At 36.7% G+C, this 14,765-nt stretch overlaps 2 protein-coding genes across 5 annotated transcripts; one reads left to right on the top strand and one right to left on the bottom strand.

Annotated features, from left to right (window-relative positions):
* The first annotated feature begins 409 nt into the window (after window positions 1–409).
* Window positions 410–4,592, top strand: cdca3 (cell division cycle associated 3). The gene is made up of 7 exons (XM_082149694.1): window positions 410–608; window positions 775–926; window positions 1,113–1,215; window positions 1,945–2,537; window positions 3,375–3,714; window positions 4,152–4,231; window positions 4,337–4,592. Exons 2-7 carry the CDS (start codon window positions 789–791, stop codon window positions 4,427–4,429), a joined length of 1,347 nt encoding a protein of 448 aa, XP_082005820.1. The 5' UTR covers window positions 410–608; window positions 775–788; the 3' UTR covers window positions 4,430–4,592.
* A 150-nt stretch (window positions 4,593–4,742) lies between these two features.
* gnb3a (guanine nucleotide binding protein (G protein), beta polypeptide 3a) lies at window positions 4,743–13,627 on the bottom strand. 4 transcript variants are annotated; one of them, XM_082149696.1, is made up of 10 exons: window positions 13,387–13,627; window positions 12,278–12,739; window positions 11,449–11,588; window positions 11,178–11,323; window positions 10,335–10,398; window positions 8,854–9,016; window positions 8,634–8,700; window positions 8,307–8,508; window positions 6,365–6,581; window positions 4,743–6,254 (listed from the first exon to the last, which is right to left on the bottom strand). In XM_082149696.1, the coding sequence occupies exons 3-10, from the start codon at window positions 11,503–11,505 to the stop codon at window positions 6,148–6,150; spliced, it is 1,023 nt and encodes a 340-aa protein (XP_082005822.1). In that variant the 5' UTR covers window positions 11,506–11,588; window positions 12,278–12,739; window positions 13,387–13,627; the 3' UTR covers window positions 4,743–6,147. The 4 variants fall into 4 exon arrangements, with proteins under 4 accessions (XP_082005822.1, XP_082005823.1, XP_082005824.1 ...); XM_082149697.1 differs by lacking the exon at window positions 12,278–12,739; XM_082149698.1 differs by lacking the exon at window positions 13,387–13,627 and having other exon boundaries at window positions 11,449–11,575; window positions 12,278–13,002.
* Between the last annotated feature and the right edge of the window lie 1,138 nt (window positions 13,628–14,765).

Below are 14,765 nucleotides of genomic sequence, written 5' to 3'. Positions count from 1 at the left end.
AACTTGAGGAAAAACCTTCATATTTCCAAGCATATGTAAATTATATAATTTTATGAGTTTATAATACACTTTATAATTACATGATTTTGAAAAATATATAGATTTTTCTTTGTGGCATTTTATTCAGAGTTTGCTTTTAGCAATAATCAAAATACTAAAATATACTTGTTTTAATATTAATTAAATTCACGAAAGTATTCTTTGTAACAACAGAAGTGTTCAGCTTTTTTGTTTTGTTTTGTTTTTTGACTGTTCAACTCAAATAAGGCGTCAGCATTCAACCAGTCAACAACACGCGGCTGTATTTCAAATCGCTGATACACGCCCAAAAAAATGTATTCACCGTCTCGACCAATCAGAAGCGCAGGAACTCTCCCGTTCTTCTATTGGTCGGTTTAAAAATAAGCCGCACACACAATTATCCATTTAAATGCTCTCGCTCGAATCACGAGGAGTTTGGATTAGAAGACGAGGACTGAAGCATTTCGTTGTTAATTTCTGCTTTTTACGAGTACTTGTTTAAAACGTGTCAGAAACATTCAATCTGATCTGGTGTGAAAGATAAAGGGACTATAGTGAACTGAGTGTGGAAAACTTTGAGCTTTAAGGTGAGTTTGATTATTGAACAATAACTTTATATTGTTGGTAAAACGTAACATGGCACGATGTGCTTGTTTATTTAATGTATATTTAAAAACCCATTACCTTATGGGTAACTACTTTTTTCGCTTTTTACCATGCAAGTTTTTATAAACCGTGCTGTTTTCTGAGTAGAATACAGAGTAAACATGGGATCCAGTGAAAGCAAGATGTCTGTGGCATCAACACCTCGGGTAGATCCGAGCCAGCGGCCGAAAGCAGCGCGTGTAGCGAGACTCGCAGACCCGCGTTCACCGTCCTGTGCTATCGACCGCACACCTTTACAGGTACAAACATACAGTCTAACAACGCTTTCATGTATTACAGTTTAGTCAAAGTGCTAAATGATTTAGTTGCTTATCGATAAGCCGGACTGTGATGTGAATTTGGTCATTTCTCAGGTTCCTAATGAGCACAGCAGTGAGCAATGGACAAATAAAATAGTTGACTTTTTTTCATATATTTTCCTGTAGGTGGGTGTGGCTTACTCTCCTCTACCTGTGGTGGAGTCAGTTGGGCCTGGATTTGTTGACCCCCGCTCACCCACGCTTGGCATTACTCGAACACCAATAAAGGGTAAGTCAATTTGTACAGTGTTTCTGCATTCTTCATTCACAATAATTAAACCCTATGAAAGGAGCTCAAGCTGAGTGCTAATTAATATTCATTAGCTCAGCCCTTTAGAGTGCAACAGTAACTTACACTTCCAGAAGTGTTTTTTTCTTCTTCCTTAAAGTTACAGGCCATGAACCAAACCAACCATCTGTGAGTTGAATCACATTTCTCACCAGGATTCATGCTGTTATAATGGACCGTTATGATGCTGTTGTAAAATAATGTGGGCTGATGACTTCAACAAATGCATATACTGTTGATTTAACAACCTAATAGCTCACAGTAGATCTAAGGGTTTGTAATTTATTGTTAAAAATCAGTTTCCCTATGGAGAAAATTATTATTAATTTCAGAACCCGTTGCACTCTGTAGTAAACTCGCTGTCCTCAGCCCTTCCAAATTAAATTTGCGATTGATTGAAGTCGTAACAGATCTTTTCATCTTTGTGACATACATCCGAGTGAGGATTTAGATCTGTCCATCAGTTGTTGATGGATGGGAGCCAGATATATGAATGTGAGCTTGTAGTTGATTGTTAGAAAGGGGTGGGAGATATGATTAAAAATTACAATGCTAATTTTTACAATAGAAATTAAAAAACGAAACCTATGCATGGATTAATAGTTCACAATAAGATCAATAACAAGCATTTAGAAAATAGAAAGAGTGACTCCTTTGTCTCCTTTACAGTGAGCGTCACATCTTTCGCTCGGCGGCTGAGCACCTTCTTTCTCCATGATGTCAAGTCCGGTGGCGAGACTATTTCTCCTCTTCCTCCGGTCTCCTTTACCAAACACCCCAGCCTGCCCAGTGGGGCTCAGCAAAATGATTCCGACCCCAGAGAGCCCCTGCTCCCTATGGCAAAAGCTCAGAACTCCGCCTCCCTCAGGGAACGCACCGATGCCTTGTTCACCCCTGCGCCATCCTCTCCTTCACTGGGCTACGGCTCCATATGCAGCAGCCCGTTCGTGTTGGTTGGACACACACAGGTGGAGGTAGAGGTGGATCCTGAGGCCTCCCTGGAAGAGGCGGAGGAGGCTCTGCTGCTTGGTTCTTCGCCGTTAAAGAAAGAGCTCAGTTTGAGTCTTCTTGCGTGTCATGAAGGCGTTTACTCATCATCTCTGGAGGAACGTCCTCTGACTCCTCTTCCTCCTGTTGAGACGCAAGCGAATAAAGATCATTCCTTCTCAGTCGCCCCACCACCCACAGAGTCCGAGCCTGTTGCTGAAGCTGTCGTGACCCCGGAGGAAGCTGAGGTCCCATCCCAGACGTCTGACGAACAGGTTTGTTTTTGAGATTGAGATGCCTTTCAAAGGTTTGAGAATATATTGTTTATAATGTTATTCAGCAAAGATGCAGTAAATTGATAAAAAGTGATTGTAGACTTTTATAATTTTGCTAAAGATATCCATTTCAAATAAATGCTGTTCTTTTGAACTTTCTATTCATCAGAATTCTGAAAAAATGTATCATGGTTCCCACAAAAATATTAGACAGACATTGATAAAAAGAAATGTTTCTCTAGCAGCAAATCAGCATATTAGAATGATTTCTGAAGGATCATGTGATTCTGAAGACTGGAGTAATAATGCTGAAAATTCAGCTTTGCCATCACGAATAAATTATATTTAAAAATGTATATCAAAGTAGAAATGTTATATAAAACTGCTATTACTGTATTTTTCAACAAACGAATGCAGCCTTGACTTCAAAGCAATACATATTATTGATTTCCAATTTATTATTTATATATATTAGTTTTTATTGTTGCCTTTTTTAAAATATCCTGCATAATTATATTAAAGTTTATTCCTAAATAAATGAAATTTAACTTATTGCAAATTTATCAAATCATTTGATAATTTTTTTTTTTTAAACTGTTATGATATAGGGAAAAATACATATTTAAAAAAATAAATGTTATGAAATGGGGGGGAAATACTTTTTTTTTTCTTTTTTTCTTTCTTTTTTTGATCCAACTTTAAATGGATATATTTTGTTTGTGTTGTGACCGATGAAAATTTCAGGGCAGGTGGGAATCGGAACTATTTTATAGGCCTGTTTTGGCATCAGAAACAATCCATACTGAGACTAAATGATGTGTGTCTCTCCTCCATCAGGTCACAGCTGCACTTCCTGAGTCACGCCATGAGCAGCCAGAGGTGAGCAAACCTCTCTCGCCTCAACCGGCTGTTGCCTCCAGCAAATCCAGCCCAGTGACCAGTGTCCAGGTCCAAACGGTGCAGTCTAATATCCGTTGTCTGAAGTTTGACACCCGCAGCCCCAGTCAAGCCATTTTTAAGCCCCAGTGGTTGGGGGTGGGCTTCGGGACCGCTGGTGTCAGAGCAAGAGGGGTACAGGGACGTGGAAAAACGTCTGTCTCTTCACCGCTCTCCACCAAAAACACAGCCACAAACGAGAATAACAACATGGTTGTGCGCGCCAAACAAAGACCAAGAGGTGAGTGTGTCTCTCGGCCACATGCTTATGCGTCAATCATTCTGCTAGTTTCTGATGCTACTTCCTCCATCTTATTTTTCATAAGAGATTTTCTTTGAGTGTGAAGGACTTCCAGTTCATTAGCTGCTATTGGTAAATAACTGGAAGAATGGCCATGCAGTAAAAGTGAACTATTTGTGCAGCAAAACAGTATGTTTATGATTGAAGTTATTAAAATAAATACCAGTTTGCAATATTAAGCAGCACAAACAGATTTTTTTTTTTACTAAAATAACTGAAAGCAATGACAATGGAAGCCTTGCATATTCAAAAAAGTAAGGTGGATAGAAGACTAACACAAGGATAAATATGTATATATAAGTTTTTTATTTTTTTTATTTACTTTTTCTCTTGTTATAAACTAGAAAATTGAGGTGTTTGCTTGTTTAATATTACAGAAAAAGTTCTGATTGGTGAAGGCAGATCACCTCTGCAGATCCTGAGGGAAGCCAATTCACCCAGAGACCGCAACTCTCAGGTAATTACACCGTTCTTAGTCACTACTTGAACATCAGTGCTCCTTTTACTGCAGACATCCATGTTATGCATGTAATCACTTATGGATCTTCCTGTTTCTCGTCAGATGAAGCTGAAAGTGTCCACCCCAGAAAAACAGAGATTCACTCAGATGGACAGGAGAGCTCTGATTCTGTCACTGAACAAGGAGAATGAGTGAGAAGAACTGTTCACACCAGGATAAATCCAGCCAACACTATGTGTATATACAACAATTTTAAGCCTTAAAACTACATGATCATTCTATTTTTACTTTTCTTTGTTGTTGTTGTTTCTTTGTAAATAAACACTGATTTTAATGTAAATAAAATTAACACTTTTAATTGTTTCTTGTTTTTTGAGCTTGTCAGAGGACATTGAATGAAACTATTCTTCACAAAAAGCATATGCTTGAACAGATTATATTTTTGTCATTGCTAAAGACTGTTCACAAAGCAAGTGACGATAATGCTGCAATATACCACTACTGTAGCCCTGCAGTTATTGAAAAATATCAAAACTCTTCTGCACAATTTTGTCAGAGGTCTGTTAGTTATAAGATATTTGTCTAGGATCAGTGTTCTGCCTAATAGTTTGAGGTCGGTAAGAATTTGTTTTTGAAAGTCTCTTATGCTCACCAAGACTTATTTATTTGATTATAAATACAGTAAAACAATAATACTGTGAAATATTACAATTTAAAAATATATACTTTAAAATTGTAGTTTTGCTGTGATGGCAAAGCTTAATTTTCAGCATCAATACTTCAGAAATTATTTAATGTTCAAGAAAATGCTGCTTAATATTCTTGTTGAAACTGTAATGCATGTTTTTATAGGATTCTTTGATGAATCGAAAGCTCAAAAGAACTGCACTTATTTGAAATAGAAATCTTGTACACTTTTTATTTTTGATCAATTAAAAGTATTAATTTCCTCATAGTATATTATATACGCAATTTTTGTTTTCAAGTCCATCAGATATGTAAGGAAGCTTGTTTCTGCCACAGAATAAAACATTTTAAAAGATAAAAATACTTTTTTCCTCAGAATTGCGAGTCTCTCACAATTCTGACTCTATAACACACAATTGCGACTTTATATCACGCAATTCTGAGATGAAAAGAATTGCGAGATGTAAACTCGCAATTACCTTTTTTATTCTGTGGCGGAAACAAGCTTCCATAGATATGAGATAAAATTATATAGGGGAAAAAATGAGTCAAGTTTGTCAGTTGTTTTTATTTTATTGGCCTGAATAAGCAGAAAAAGACATGACACTATCAGTGAAAATCACAATCAAAAAAAATCTAACACTAAACTTGAAAGAAGTTTCAATCAGACAATCTCACTAAAACTCATTTAATCTATCTATAGTTTGTAAACCACATTTTATAAAAGTGAAAATTCTGTGTAGACTGAAATTGTATACTCGATCTTGCGCAACTATTTTGGCAACCTCTGTCATGTAGGTTTGATAGCACAGGATGCATTTAGATATCAGTAAGCTTGATTCAACTAGTGTTGAAGACTTATTTCATATGCTATATTGATAATATTCTGTAACACACCCTTGTGTTAATGACCCTATCCAAAAATTACCTCCAAAATCACCAAATAGGTCATGGCTTGGTAAATGCCCACTTTTGCAGTTAGCAGTCCCTGAAAAACTGTTTTCTGTTATTGCATGGTTTCTTTGACAAGACTATTCTACAGATCAAGCCTGTCTCTAAATGAGGTTTTCTTATTCACAATCTTTCTCGTTCTGACGGCACAACAAACACATCTCTTTCCCTCCCTACTTATACAACTATATCCCATAGTCCTGTTTCAATTGTCCCCTTTACATTTTACCCTGTCTTTGACATATTCTGGTTTTGCCTCTCTTTGAGACAGTGTTTTAGTTCCAGATCTTCAGAAAGCTATCCCACGATCCTGTGCAACAGGCCATCCCATCAGGTGTCACGCCGATACAGCTCACTCTGTTATCATGACCAGACAACACTCCTGTAAAAGACAAACACTTCTTTTATTACAGATATTTTTGCATCTGATATATATATTTATCGTTCTCCTGAAGTTCACATCCATCTTTGTATCTTTTTCCAGTGACTCACCCACTCTCTCCGCCTTAAGCGTGTCCCAGATGTTGCAGTTGAAGTCGTCGTACCCAGCGAGGATGAGTCTTCCAGAGAGAGAGGGAGCGAGGGATGTCACTCCACACATGATGCTGGAGTCCTGGAACGTGATGAGCTCCTGGTCTGAACGCAGGTCGTACAGCTTGCAGGAAGCGTCGTCTGAACCTGTGATCACTGCATTGCCGTTGGGGAAAAACTGAAAAGTGACAGAGAGAAAAATGTATGTATAATATATTGCAAAATCTCGCTGCCACTATGCTAGGACGTGCTATGTGGTGGCTGTAAGGAGCTTTAGAGGTTGTTAATGTGTTGCTATGCAGTTGCAAGGTGATTTCTAAGTTGTTCCAGGTGAAAAGATCCCACCCCGATGGCTGCATCCGAAATCGCATACTTACCTACTATATAGTAGGCTAAAAAGAAGTATGTTTGAATTCACAGTACTCATAAAAGTGTAGGCAGAAAGTACCCGGATGACACTTTACTATCCCATGAGGCCACGGGAAAGGATTTGTGAATGGCGGTGAAGCGATGTAACTGACGCTGGTAGGTCGCGTGAGAAGGGTAAGTTAGCATTGCGAATGTAGTTCATCCAGATTACATTCATACTACACACACTCCGTTTTTCTGGTCAACTAAAACCAGAAAACTTTTTATACATTTTGGCCATTCATTTACTCAAAAGCGGCATTTTGGGGGACTGAAAACGCGAGCTTTTGAAAACGGGTTTCAAAGTGCACGTTTTTGAAAACTATGTTGTTATTGTCTCTATGTAAACAAACAAAAAAGCGGATTTGTGAAAACAGTGACGTCATGAGCATGCATTTTACATGTTCAGTCTCTAGGCGCATAGTTTTTCTTTACATATCGCCAACTACTGGCCTGGCAGCATAATACAGTGTTTTTAAGCGTTTTCACAGATCTGTGTGAACGAGGATCATTTTGACAATGTTGCCGTCTGTATGCGAAAAATGCATTGTACATCATTGAACCCTGAAGCATCTAATTTATATAAAACGCAAGCTTTTGAAAACGGGATTCAAAGTGCAAGGTTTTGAAAACGATCCCTTTACTGTCTCCGTGTAAACGTCATGCGCATGCATATTACATGTTCACGCATGCAAATTATGTGTCCACGGGTTGTTTCTTGACAAAGTGACATCGCCAACTACTGGCCTGGCATGCATAATACAGCCTTTTTAGCAAATCCATGTGAGCGGGGATCATTTTGACAATGTTATTAGTACATAATTGTCGTGTAAACATACCCTAAGATCTTCAGCAGCACTTGATAATTACAGACAGGTCTGTTCGATTTTGGGGATTTTTGCTCATTGTGTTAATGAAGCAAAAGCATCTCTCCAACAAACTGCACAGTTTAATGAATCATTCATCTTTATAGTACCAACGGTACGAGATAATCTTCATTTCAACGTTAAACACATTGGTTTAAGGCAGTCGTTCTCAACCAGGGGGCCTCAAGTTGACTTAAAATTGTTTAAAATAAGACAAAACAAGCATTAAATTAAGCTTAAACAACTAAACATAAAAAAAATATTTCTTATAATAATTCATAATTAATTAATTTGTTACATTTATATAGTGCTTTTCTGGGTACTCAAAGCGCTTTACATGGAAGGGGGAATCTCCTCAACCACCAATTATAATTCACCAAATATGAAACAAAAATAAAGCTAAATAGAAATAAAAAACGAAATAAATGACAAAAGCATATAACAAAATGACTTAACTTTGAACTTAAATTGAAATAAATTAAAACATATATCAAAATAAAAGTTAGTTAATTTTAATAATGTGTATACATTTTTCTAGATATCAAACTAAAATATTTTAGTGGTGGAAACTGTTAGTAAACGACTTATCCAGTCGACAATGGGGAGCCTTGGAGTCAAAAAGGTCTTACCCCAATGGCATTGATGTCACTCTCATGGCCTCCAAAGGTCTGTCTGCACTGGCCGTCACGGATGTCCCACAGTTTGGCTGTGAAGTCACAAGCTCCTGAGATGAAAGTGTTGAAGTCAGGAGCAACACCCAGAGACATACAGTCTCCCAAATGTCCAGCGAAGACCGTCTTCTCTGTTCCTGTCTCAATGTCCCACAGAAGACTGGAGAAAGGTCAGAGGTCATGTTATTTAAGAAAGTAAGATGTGCTGATCTGAATACATCATTTGTAGCAAAATGTTCTTTGCTCTTTTAGTTTATAGCTCTTAAAAGTCTAAAGTGAATGTACCAGGTACAGTCTCCAGAGCTGGTGATGATCTCACTGTCACTCAGGAAGCGGCAGCAGGACAGGTAACCTGATCAACACAAAATCATATTCATTAAAAAAACAAAGACTTCAAGACACAGCTAGCTGATGTAAAGCATCTCATGGGCTAGATATTGATCGAGTGGATTGCTAACTGGTTCTTAAATCGGTCTGCATGAGAAATATTGGAAGTCATTCTCACCTGTGTGTGCTGCGAGCTCACGCATGACCTTCACGTTACCATCTTTAGCCTTCAGGTTATAGATAGAGCACATGTTGTCAAGTCCTCCACATGCCACCATGTTTCCTGAAGGTGCGTATGAACATGTCATCACCCATGAGGACTTCAGGGGGATTGCATGCACCTAGACCACAATCAGAGACAATTTTTTGTTAATATTCTACAGATTAAGTTTTTTTTGGCAAATGGTTATGTACATTGGGCCTCTTTCATGAAACTTCAGAGTAATTTTCAATGATACTTATTCATCAATGTAATTTATTTTCACATTTGACTAATTTGTTAAGCCCTGATGCTAACATGGCGATAAATAATAAATAAACAATAACAAACTAATTGGTTAAAGGGCTAGTTCACCCATAAATGACATTTTTGTCATAATTTACTCTCCCTCATGTCATTCCAAGCCTGTATGCATTTCCTTTTTTTTGTGAAACACACACACACAAATATATATATTTTGAAGAATGTTGGTAACCAAACAGTTTTGATTTCCATTGTATTTTTTGTATATATAATGGAAGTCAATGGGAACCAAAACTGTTTGGTTACCAACATTCTTCAAACTATCTTCTTTTATGTTCCAGAGAACAAAGAAAGTCATAAAGGTTTGGAACGACGTAAAGGTGAGTAAACAATAACAGAATTAAAACTTTTGGCTGGACTATCCTTTTAACTAATTCATTTTGTTATATATTCTTATTATTATGACAAATAGTGTTAATATTATCAAAATGCAGTGTCATCAGTTAGCTTAAAATAACACAAAATGGTATGTAATGTTTTTTCATACTAACTATTTTGAAAATATGAACACTAATGAATCTGAAAATTGATATCAAAGGTTTTGTGAACAATTTACATAAAATTAATTCTACTCATGTTTCATGAATGAGGTCCAATATTTCACAATGGCAACCTTCTCTCATTTGAGACTTTATTTTTCATTATAGCTATGATTGTCATGTAATTGCATAATTTTACCATACTTTCGCATAAGTGTGCCTTTATCAACTGTGAGATTTAAAGTCACAATTGAAAGATACAAAGGCGAGTCAATTGTGAGAAATAAAGTTGCAATAGCACTACATAAAATCAGAATGACCTTGGTTTATCATAAATATGTTGCATAAAGCTTCCATGTTTTCAAAAAGAACTGAAAGCATCTCAGTCCTGCTTTCGTGCTTCATGTCGTTTAAATGCGTTTCCTCCCTCTTGCACACAAATGTGACCACTGGCAGACACTGATTTTCTTAATAGCCTTCACCAGAAACGATTTGCATTTAAATGTACGTGACAGCAGCTCCAAGTTAAAGCAACAGATTATGTCATTTATTACATCTGTAACAATTAGTAATGATAGGTTCAATGATTTTTAGCCTTTTTGTAGTTAAGTTCTAATATCACACTGAGGAAAAATGAACTGAAAAACCTTTCAATACCTTATTGGTGGAGTAGCTGTCCCATACAATCAGTTTACCGTCTTGAGATGCACTGACACACAGCCTGAGAGAGAGAGAGAGTGAAAGAGAGGCAAAAAGAAACATCAGGTTAGAAATTAAATATTTTAGGGGACCACAACAGTGTTATTTTAGTCATATTTATATATTATTTATTAATATTTTGAATTAGCTTTTATTTTAGTTTTAGTAATTTTGCTATGTGCTTTTGTCATATTTTTATTTAGCATTCATTTATTTTTATTTTTCAATGTTACCAAAGCAACATTTCTGTATTTATATATAATTTATATTTTATTTTATTTAAGCTTTAATTTAAATATCGGAAACCACAACTAGTGGAGAATGCTGAAGGATGTCGCTAATATCATCAGGGTTATAGTTTTGATTCTAAAAGGGAAGATCTTGAAGGCTACATATTAAATACTTATGACTTATTTTATTATACTTATTCATACTTATTACCTAAACGCAATGCATAAATGCAAATGTATGAAAAATAAAGGTATGAAAAGACTTCAGCATTAATTCAGTGTTTATCTCAAGTGAATTTACTATCACACAAAAATCTGTATAAGCAAAATATCTGATCCTTTTACAGGTATTGGTACAGGATTCTAATTTCTGAGGCCACATCTTTTTATATGTATCCATCTGTTTATGATAACGTATCATTAATTTCACTCATCTTTGCCTAATTAAAGCGCAAGTCTATTAAAAATGACATATCAGTATCATGTAAATATGTGTATATCGATATCCTTGTAGACTAGTACATGTGGTACAGCCTGTTTTGCTTTTATTTGCATATATTATTGTGTTTACTTTGAGTCTGTCCCCCAGTGCATGGCATAGATTTTGGCCAGATGTCCTCTCAATGTCTTCCTGGTCTTTAGCTGGACACGTCCCACAACAGCTGTCCCCGCCACATGATCCTGCAGCGTGAGGTCCTGCACTGCTTTACGGGCCGCCTATAGAGCCCAAAACATACAGATATTACAGCTGATCTATGAGAATGAGTCTGTGATGTTCTGTAAAGTTACGTAAATGTTAGTGAAGTTATTTAGGGGTGGGGGGGGGAACTATTGGCACTAACAGTAATGTCATCCTTCAGGCTCTCCGCCTCCTTTCGCAGTTGTTCCATTTCACCCATGGCAACGGTTGTCAGGCACGATCACCCACAGACACAGACAGGAAGTGAGGTGAGTAGATCCAAGAGAATGCTGGGGAAAACTCCTAAATGTGAATATACATTTAATTGTTACAGTAATCATGACAGTGCAATTTATTTGACTGCTTGTGGGAAGAGCTTGTTGTTGTTGCTTTCACTGTGATATATCTTCAGTTGCCCCTTCAACAGCTATTTGCAATTCAAACTCCCTTCGACCTGGTTTGCAAATCCTCACAAATAAGGATGCATGCAAAATTTCACTTGTACCACCACAAACATGCAAGGGCGTAATGAGTCAGAGTCAAGCACACTGACGTACACCTGCTCTCATGATATTACACACATAGATAGTTTAGTTCATAAATATATTATATATATCTATAGTACATTCATTTTTAGTTAAGTCCAACTGCTCCCATGAAATAAAAGGGACTTTACTGAGTAACAATGATAAGTATGACTCTATTTGCACATTACAACTGCTTTAATTTGCCCTCAGAAACAATGAAGAAAAAAAAAAAAAAAAAAAAAATGTTTCTTTTTTTGTTGCTGAAAACACTGAGATCCATGTTATATATTATTGACGAGGTTAAACTCTCTTAGTATCTAATAGTCATCTATTATAATTTTGCTCTTCATTTTGGATGGTTAACCCCAGTTGGCTTTTATAATTAGTGTGCAGTCAGTCATCTTAATGAAAATATATTTTGCGAGTCATAAAGCATAACTCTTAAGTTTGAATATAATGTCTTACCTTACAAAAGAAGATTAATGCAAGCTATTTCCTTTTGTTGGTTTCTTTTTTTTGAATCTTTGTGTATCTCCCGAGCTCTCATGACCAAATGACTTTTGCCTAAAATTTGTTTGAGAGGAGAAAGCGAGAGAACAAGGGTGTGGATGGGAGAGAGGTGGGCCGGTGGGAGGGAGCTGTCCTGTAAAGGACATCAATAAATAGTCCCTATTCTAGAACTAAAGGTGAACTTCATACCTATTTGACATCAGTGTGAATTAAACAGCTAGAAAATGTTATTACCAACAAGACCGTGAGCACCAAATGCCATAACCAGAAAGAGATAATGAGAGAGAGAGAGAGCGAGAGAAAGAGAGAAAGAGAGAGAGAGAGTTTAAATCCACACTGCTGAGATTTTAAGGGAGGCCTTTTGAATCAAATCTGCTCTCATCCGATTATTGACTGCTCTTTGCATCTGGATAAGAGCTACAGCAGAGATGGGGAGGGGGGTAGATGGATAGAAACAGAGAGAGAGAAAGAAAAAACTAGGAATGGGTGTGAAAGTGTGGCCTAGCCGTCATTTGAATTATTACTTTGTAGAAAGAACAGTCTTCCATAATATTATTCAATAATTTACAAACTTTTCATGGTTAAAAAAAAAAGTCCTATACCTATTTATACAGAACCTAAAAAGTATTAATAATGTCTAGCTGATAATTTACATTCATTATACTGTGATTAACTATTAGGGCATTGGAAATTATTTAATTTGTTATTATTTAATAATTTAACAATCTTTGTAATGTAGAGAAATTATTATTCATTTTGTACCAATATCCTTTTTATTCAGTAGCTTGCCTCTTCTGATATCGTAGAAAATATTTATACGGACTAAAAATGACAGACCAACAAAAAATAGTCATTGTTTTTATGGATTTAAAGCATAAAACTGATTGACACTTATGTTACGGTTTGGTTCTGACCTGAAGTGGACATTTCTGAGTGGAATTCATTATCATAATCTTAACTTTGCCATAATCATAAGGTAAAACTAAAGCAATAGCAAACAAACCCCAAATATACCACTGAATAAGTAAAAAAAATAAAAATTAATAAAAAACTCCATCACTTACCAGTTCCTCTTGGATGTTTCTCCGCTCTATTTGTATGTCTTATACCTTTCCAATTCTCTATCCACTTGCCTTTTCTCGGGACAGTGTTCATTCAGGTTTTCTGCTTTACGCACCTTCTGATCCCTCTCTCTCTCTCTGTAAACTCTGTGATGCTTTTGTGATGCCTAGATGAGGATTGGAGGGGATGAAGTGAGATCAGGGCTGAAAGGATAAAGCCTTGGATGGAGAGAGCGAGAGGGAGGGAAATCTGTTAGGAGAGGAGAGAACAGAGAGCAAAAGACAAGAGAACTAAATAGTGGAGAGAATCAGGTCAAGGGGCCACATGACCAAAAAAAAAAAAACAGGTGTGTGGAGGGCCAGGTGAGGGAACAGAGAGGACAATTTTACTTGTTTTCTTTTTCTATCTTTTTTTGTTTTGTTTTTTTTTGTTCAGAGAATGCATATCCATCCATTTCCCTTGTTTAGAAAACAGCAATGCCAATGCTGGCTAAGTTAGCTTTGAGATGAATAGTGCTCATATAAGGTTGAAAAACCCTACAATGAAAAAAGTATGGAACAGATTTTTCCAGACCTGATCCTAAAGGCATCCCTAAACTCTGAACATAGATGTCCCAGAACACCAAAACTTTTTTAGATGAGGGTCATAGCTAAAGAAGCCTATTAGTCACGAATGAGCAGGCAGAACATCCACAACATTCTCACATGTCATTGTGATGCAAGGAAGCTGAAACCAGTAAATAATGGATTGGAGAGACATTTCTATGTATGGAATGATGAATGGTTTCAGATCACTGGGAGTTGGTGTTGCGTACACCTTGGAAACTTCAAAATGAGTGATATTTATACTTTGAGCGGAAGGCTACAGTATAATTAGGCACAAGGTACAATACGTTTTATTCCTGTAAATGCTATTGTAACAAAACATAAAACACATTGTTTTGGGAACAGAAATGGGTGAGGATGAATTCTGTGGAGCAAAAGAGCTTAAAAGCCTGTGAACATTTAAGGCTTTGCTTAAATCAATTTTAGTGTCCTGATTTAGAACAGACAAACTATCATTATCATAAATATAACTCGTCCTCCCCCACCTCACTGAGCCAGACAAAACATCACAGCATGGTGGATAAAATCATCACCCGATTTACCAAGGAGGGGGGACAAAGCGACCCATGGGTGGAAAGGATTATATTCTATTAGGACAAAAGGGAATGGTTTACTTGCGCATGGATGAACATTGAGGAAAAGTTATGTGCAGCATTAGGTTCAGTGTCATGTAAAAAGCCCTTTGTTGTAATGTATAGTTATGTCGTGTGTATTCATATAGTCTGTGTGTGTGTGTGTGTGTGTGTGTGTGTGTGTGTGTGTGTGTGTGTGTGTAG

The sequence above is a fragment of the Leuciscus leuciscus genome (genome assembly GCF_965113295.1).
Source record: "Leuciscus leuciscus genome assembly, chromosome: 20".
In the NCBI taxonomy this organism is placed as follows: Eukaryota; Metazoa; Chordata; class Actinopteri; order Cypriniformes; family Leuciscidae; genus Leuciscus; species Leuciscus leuciscus.
This window is presented reverse-complemented; position numbering and strand designations above follow the sequence as displayed.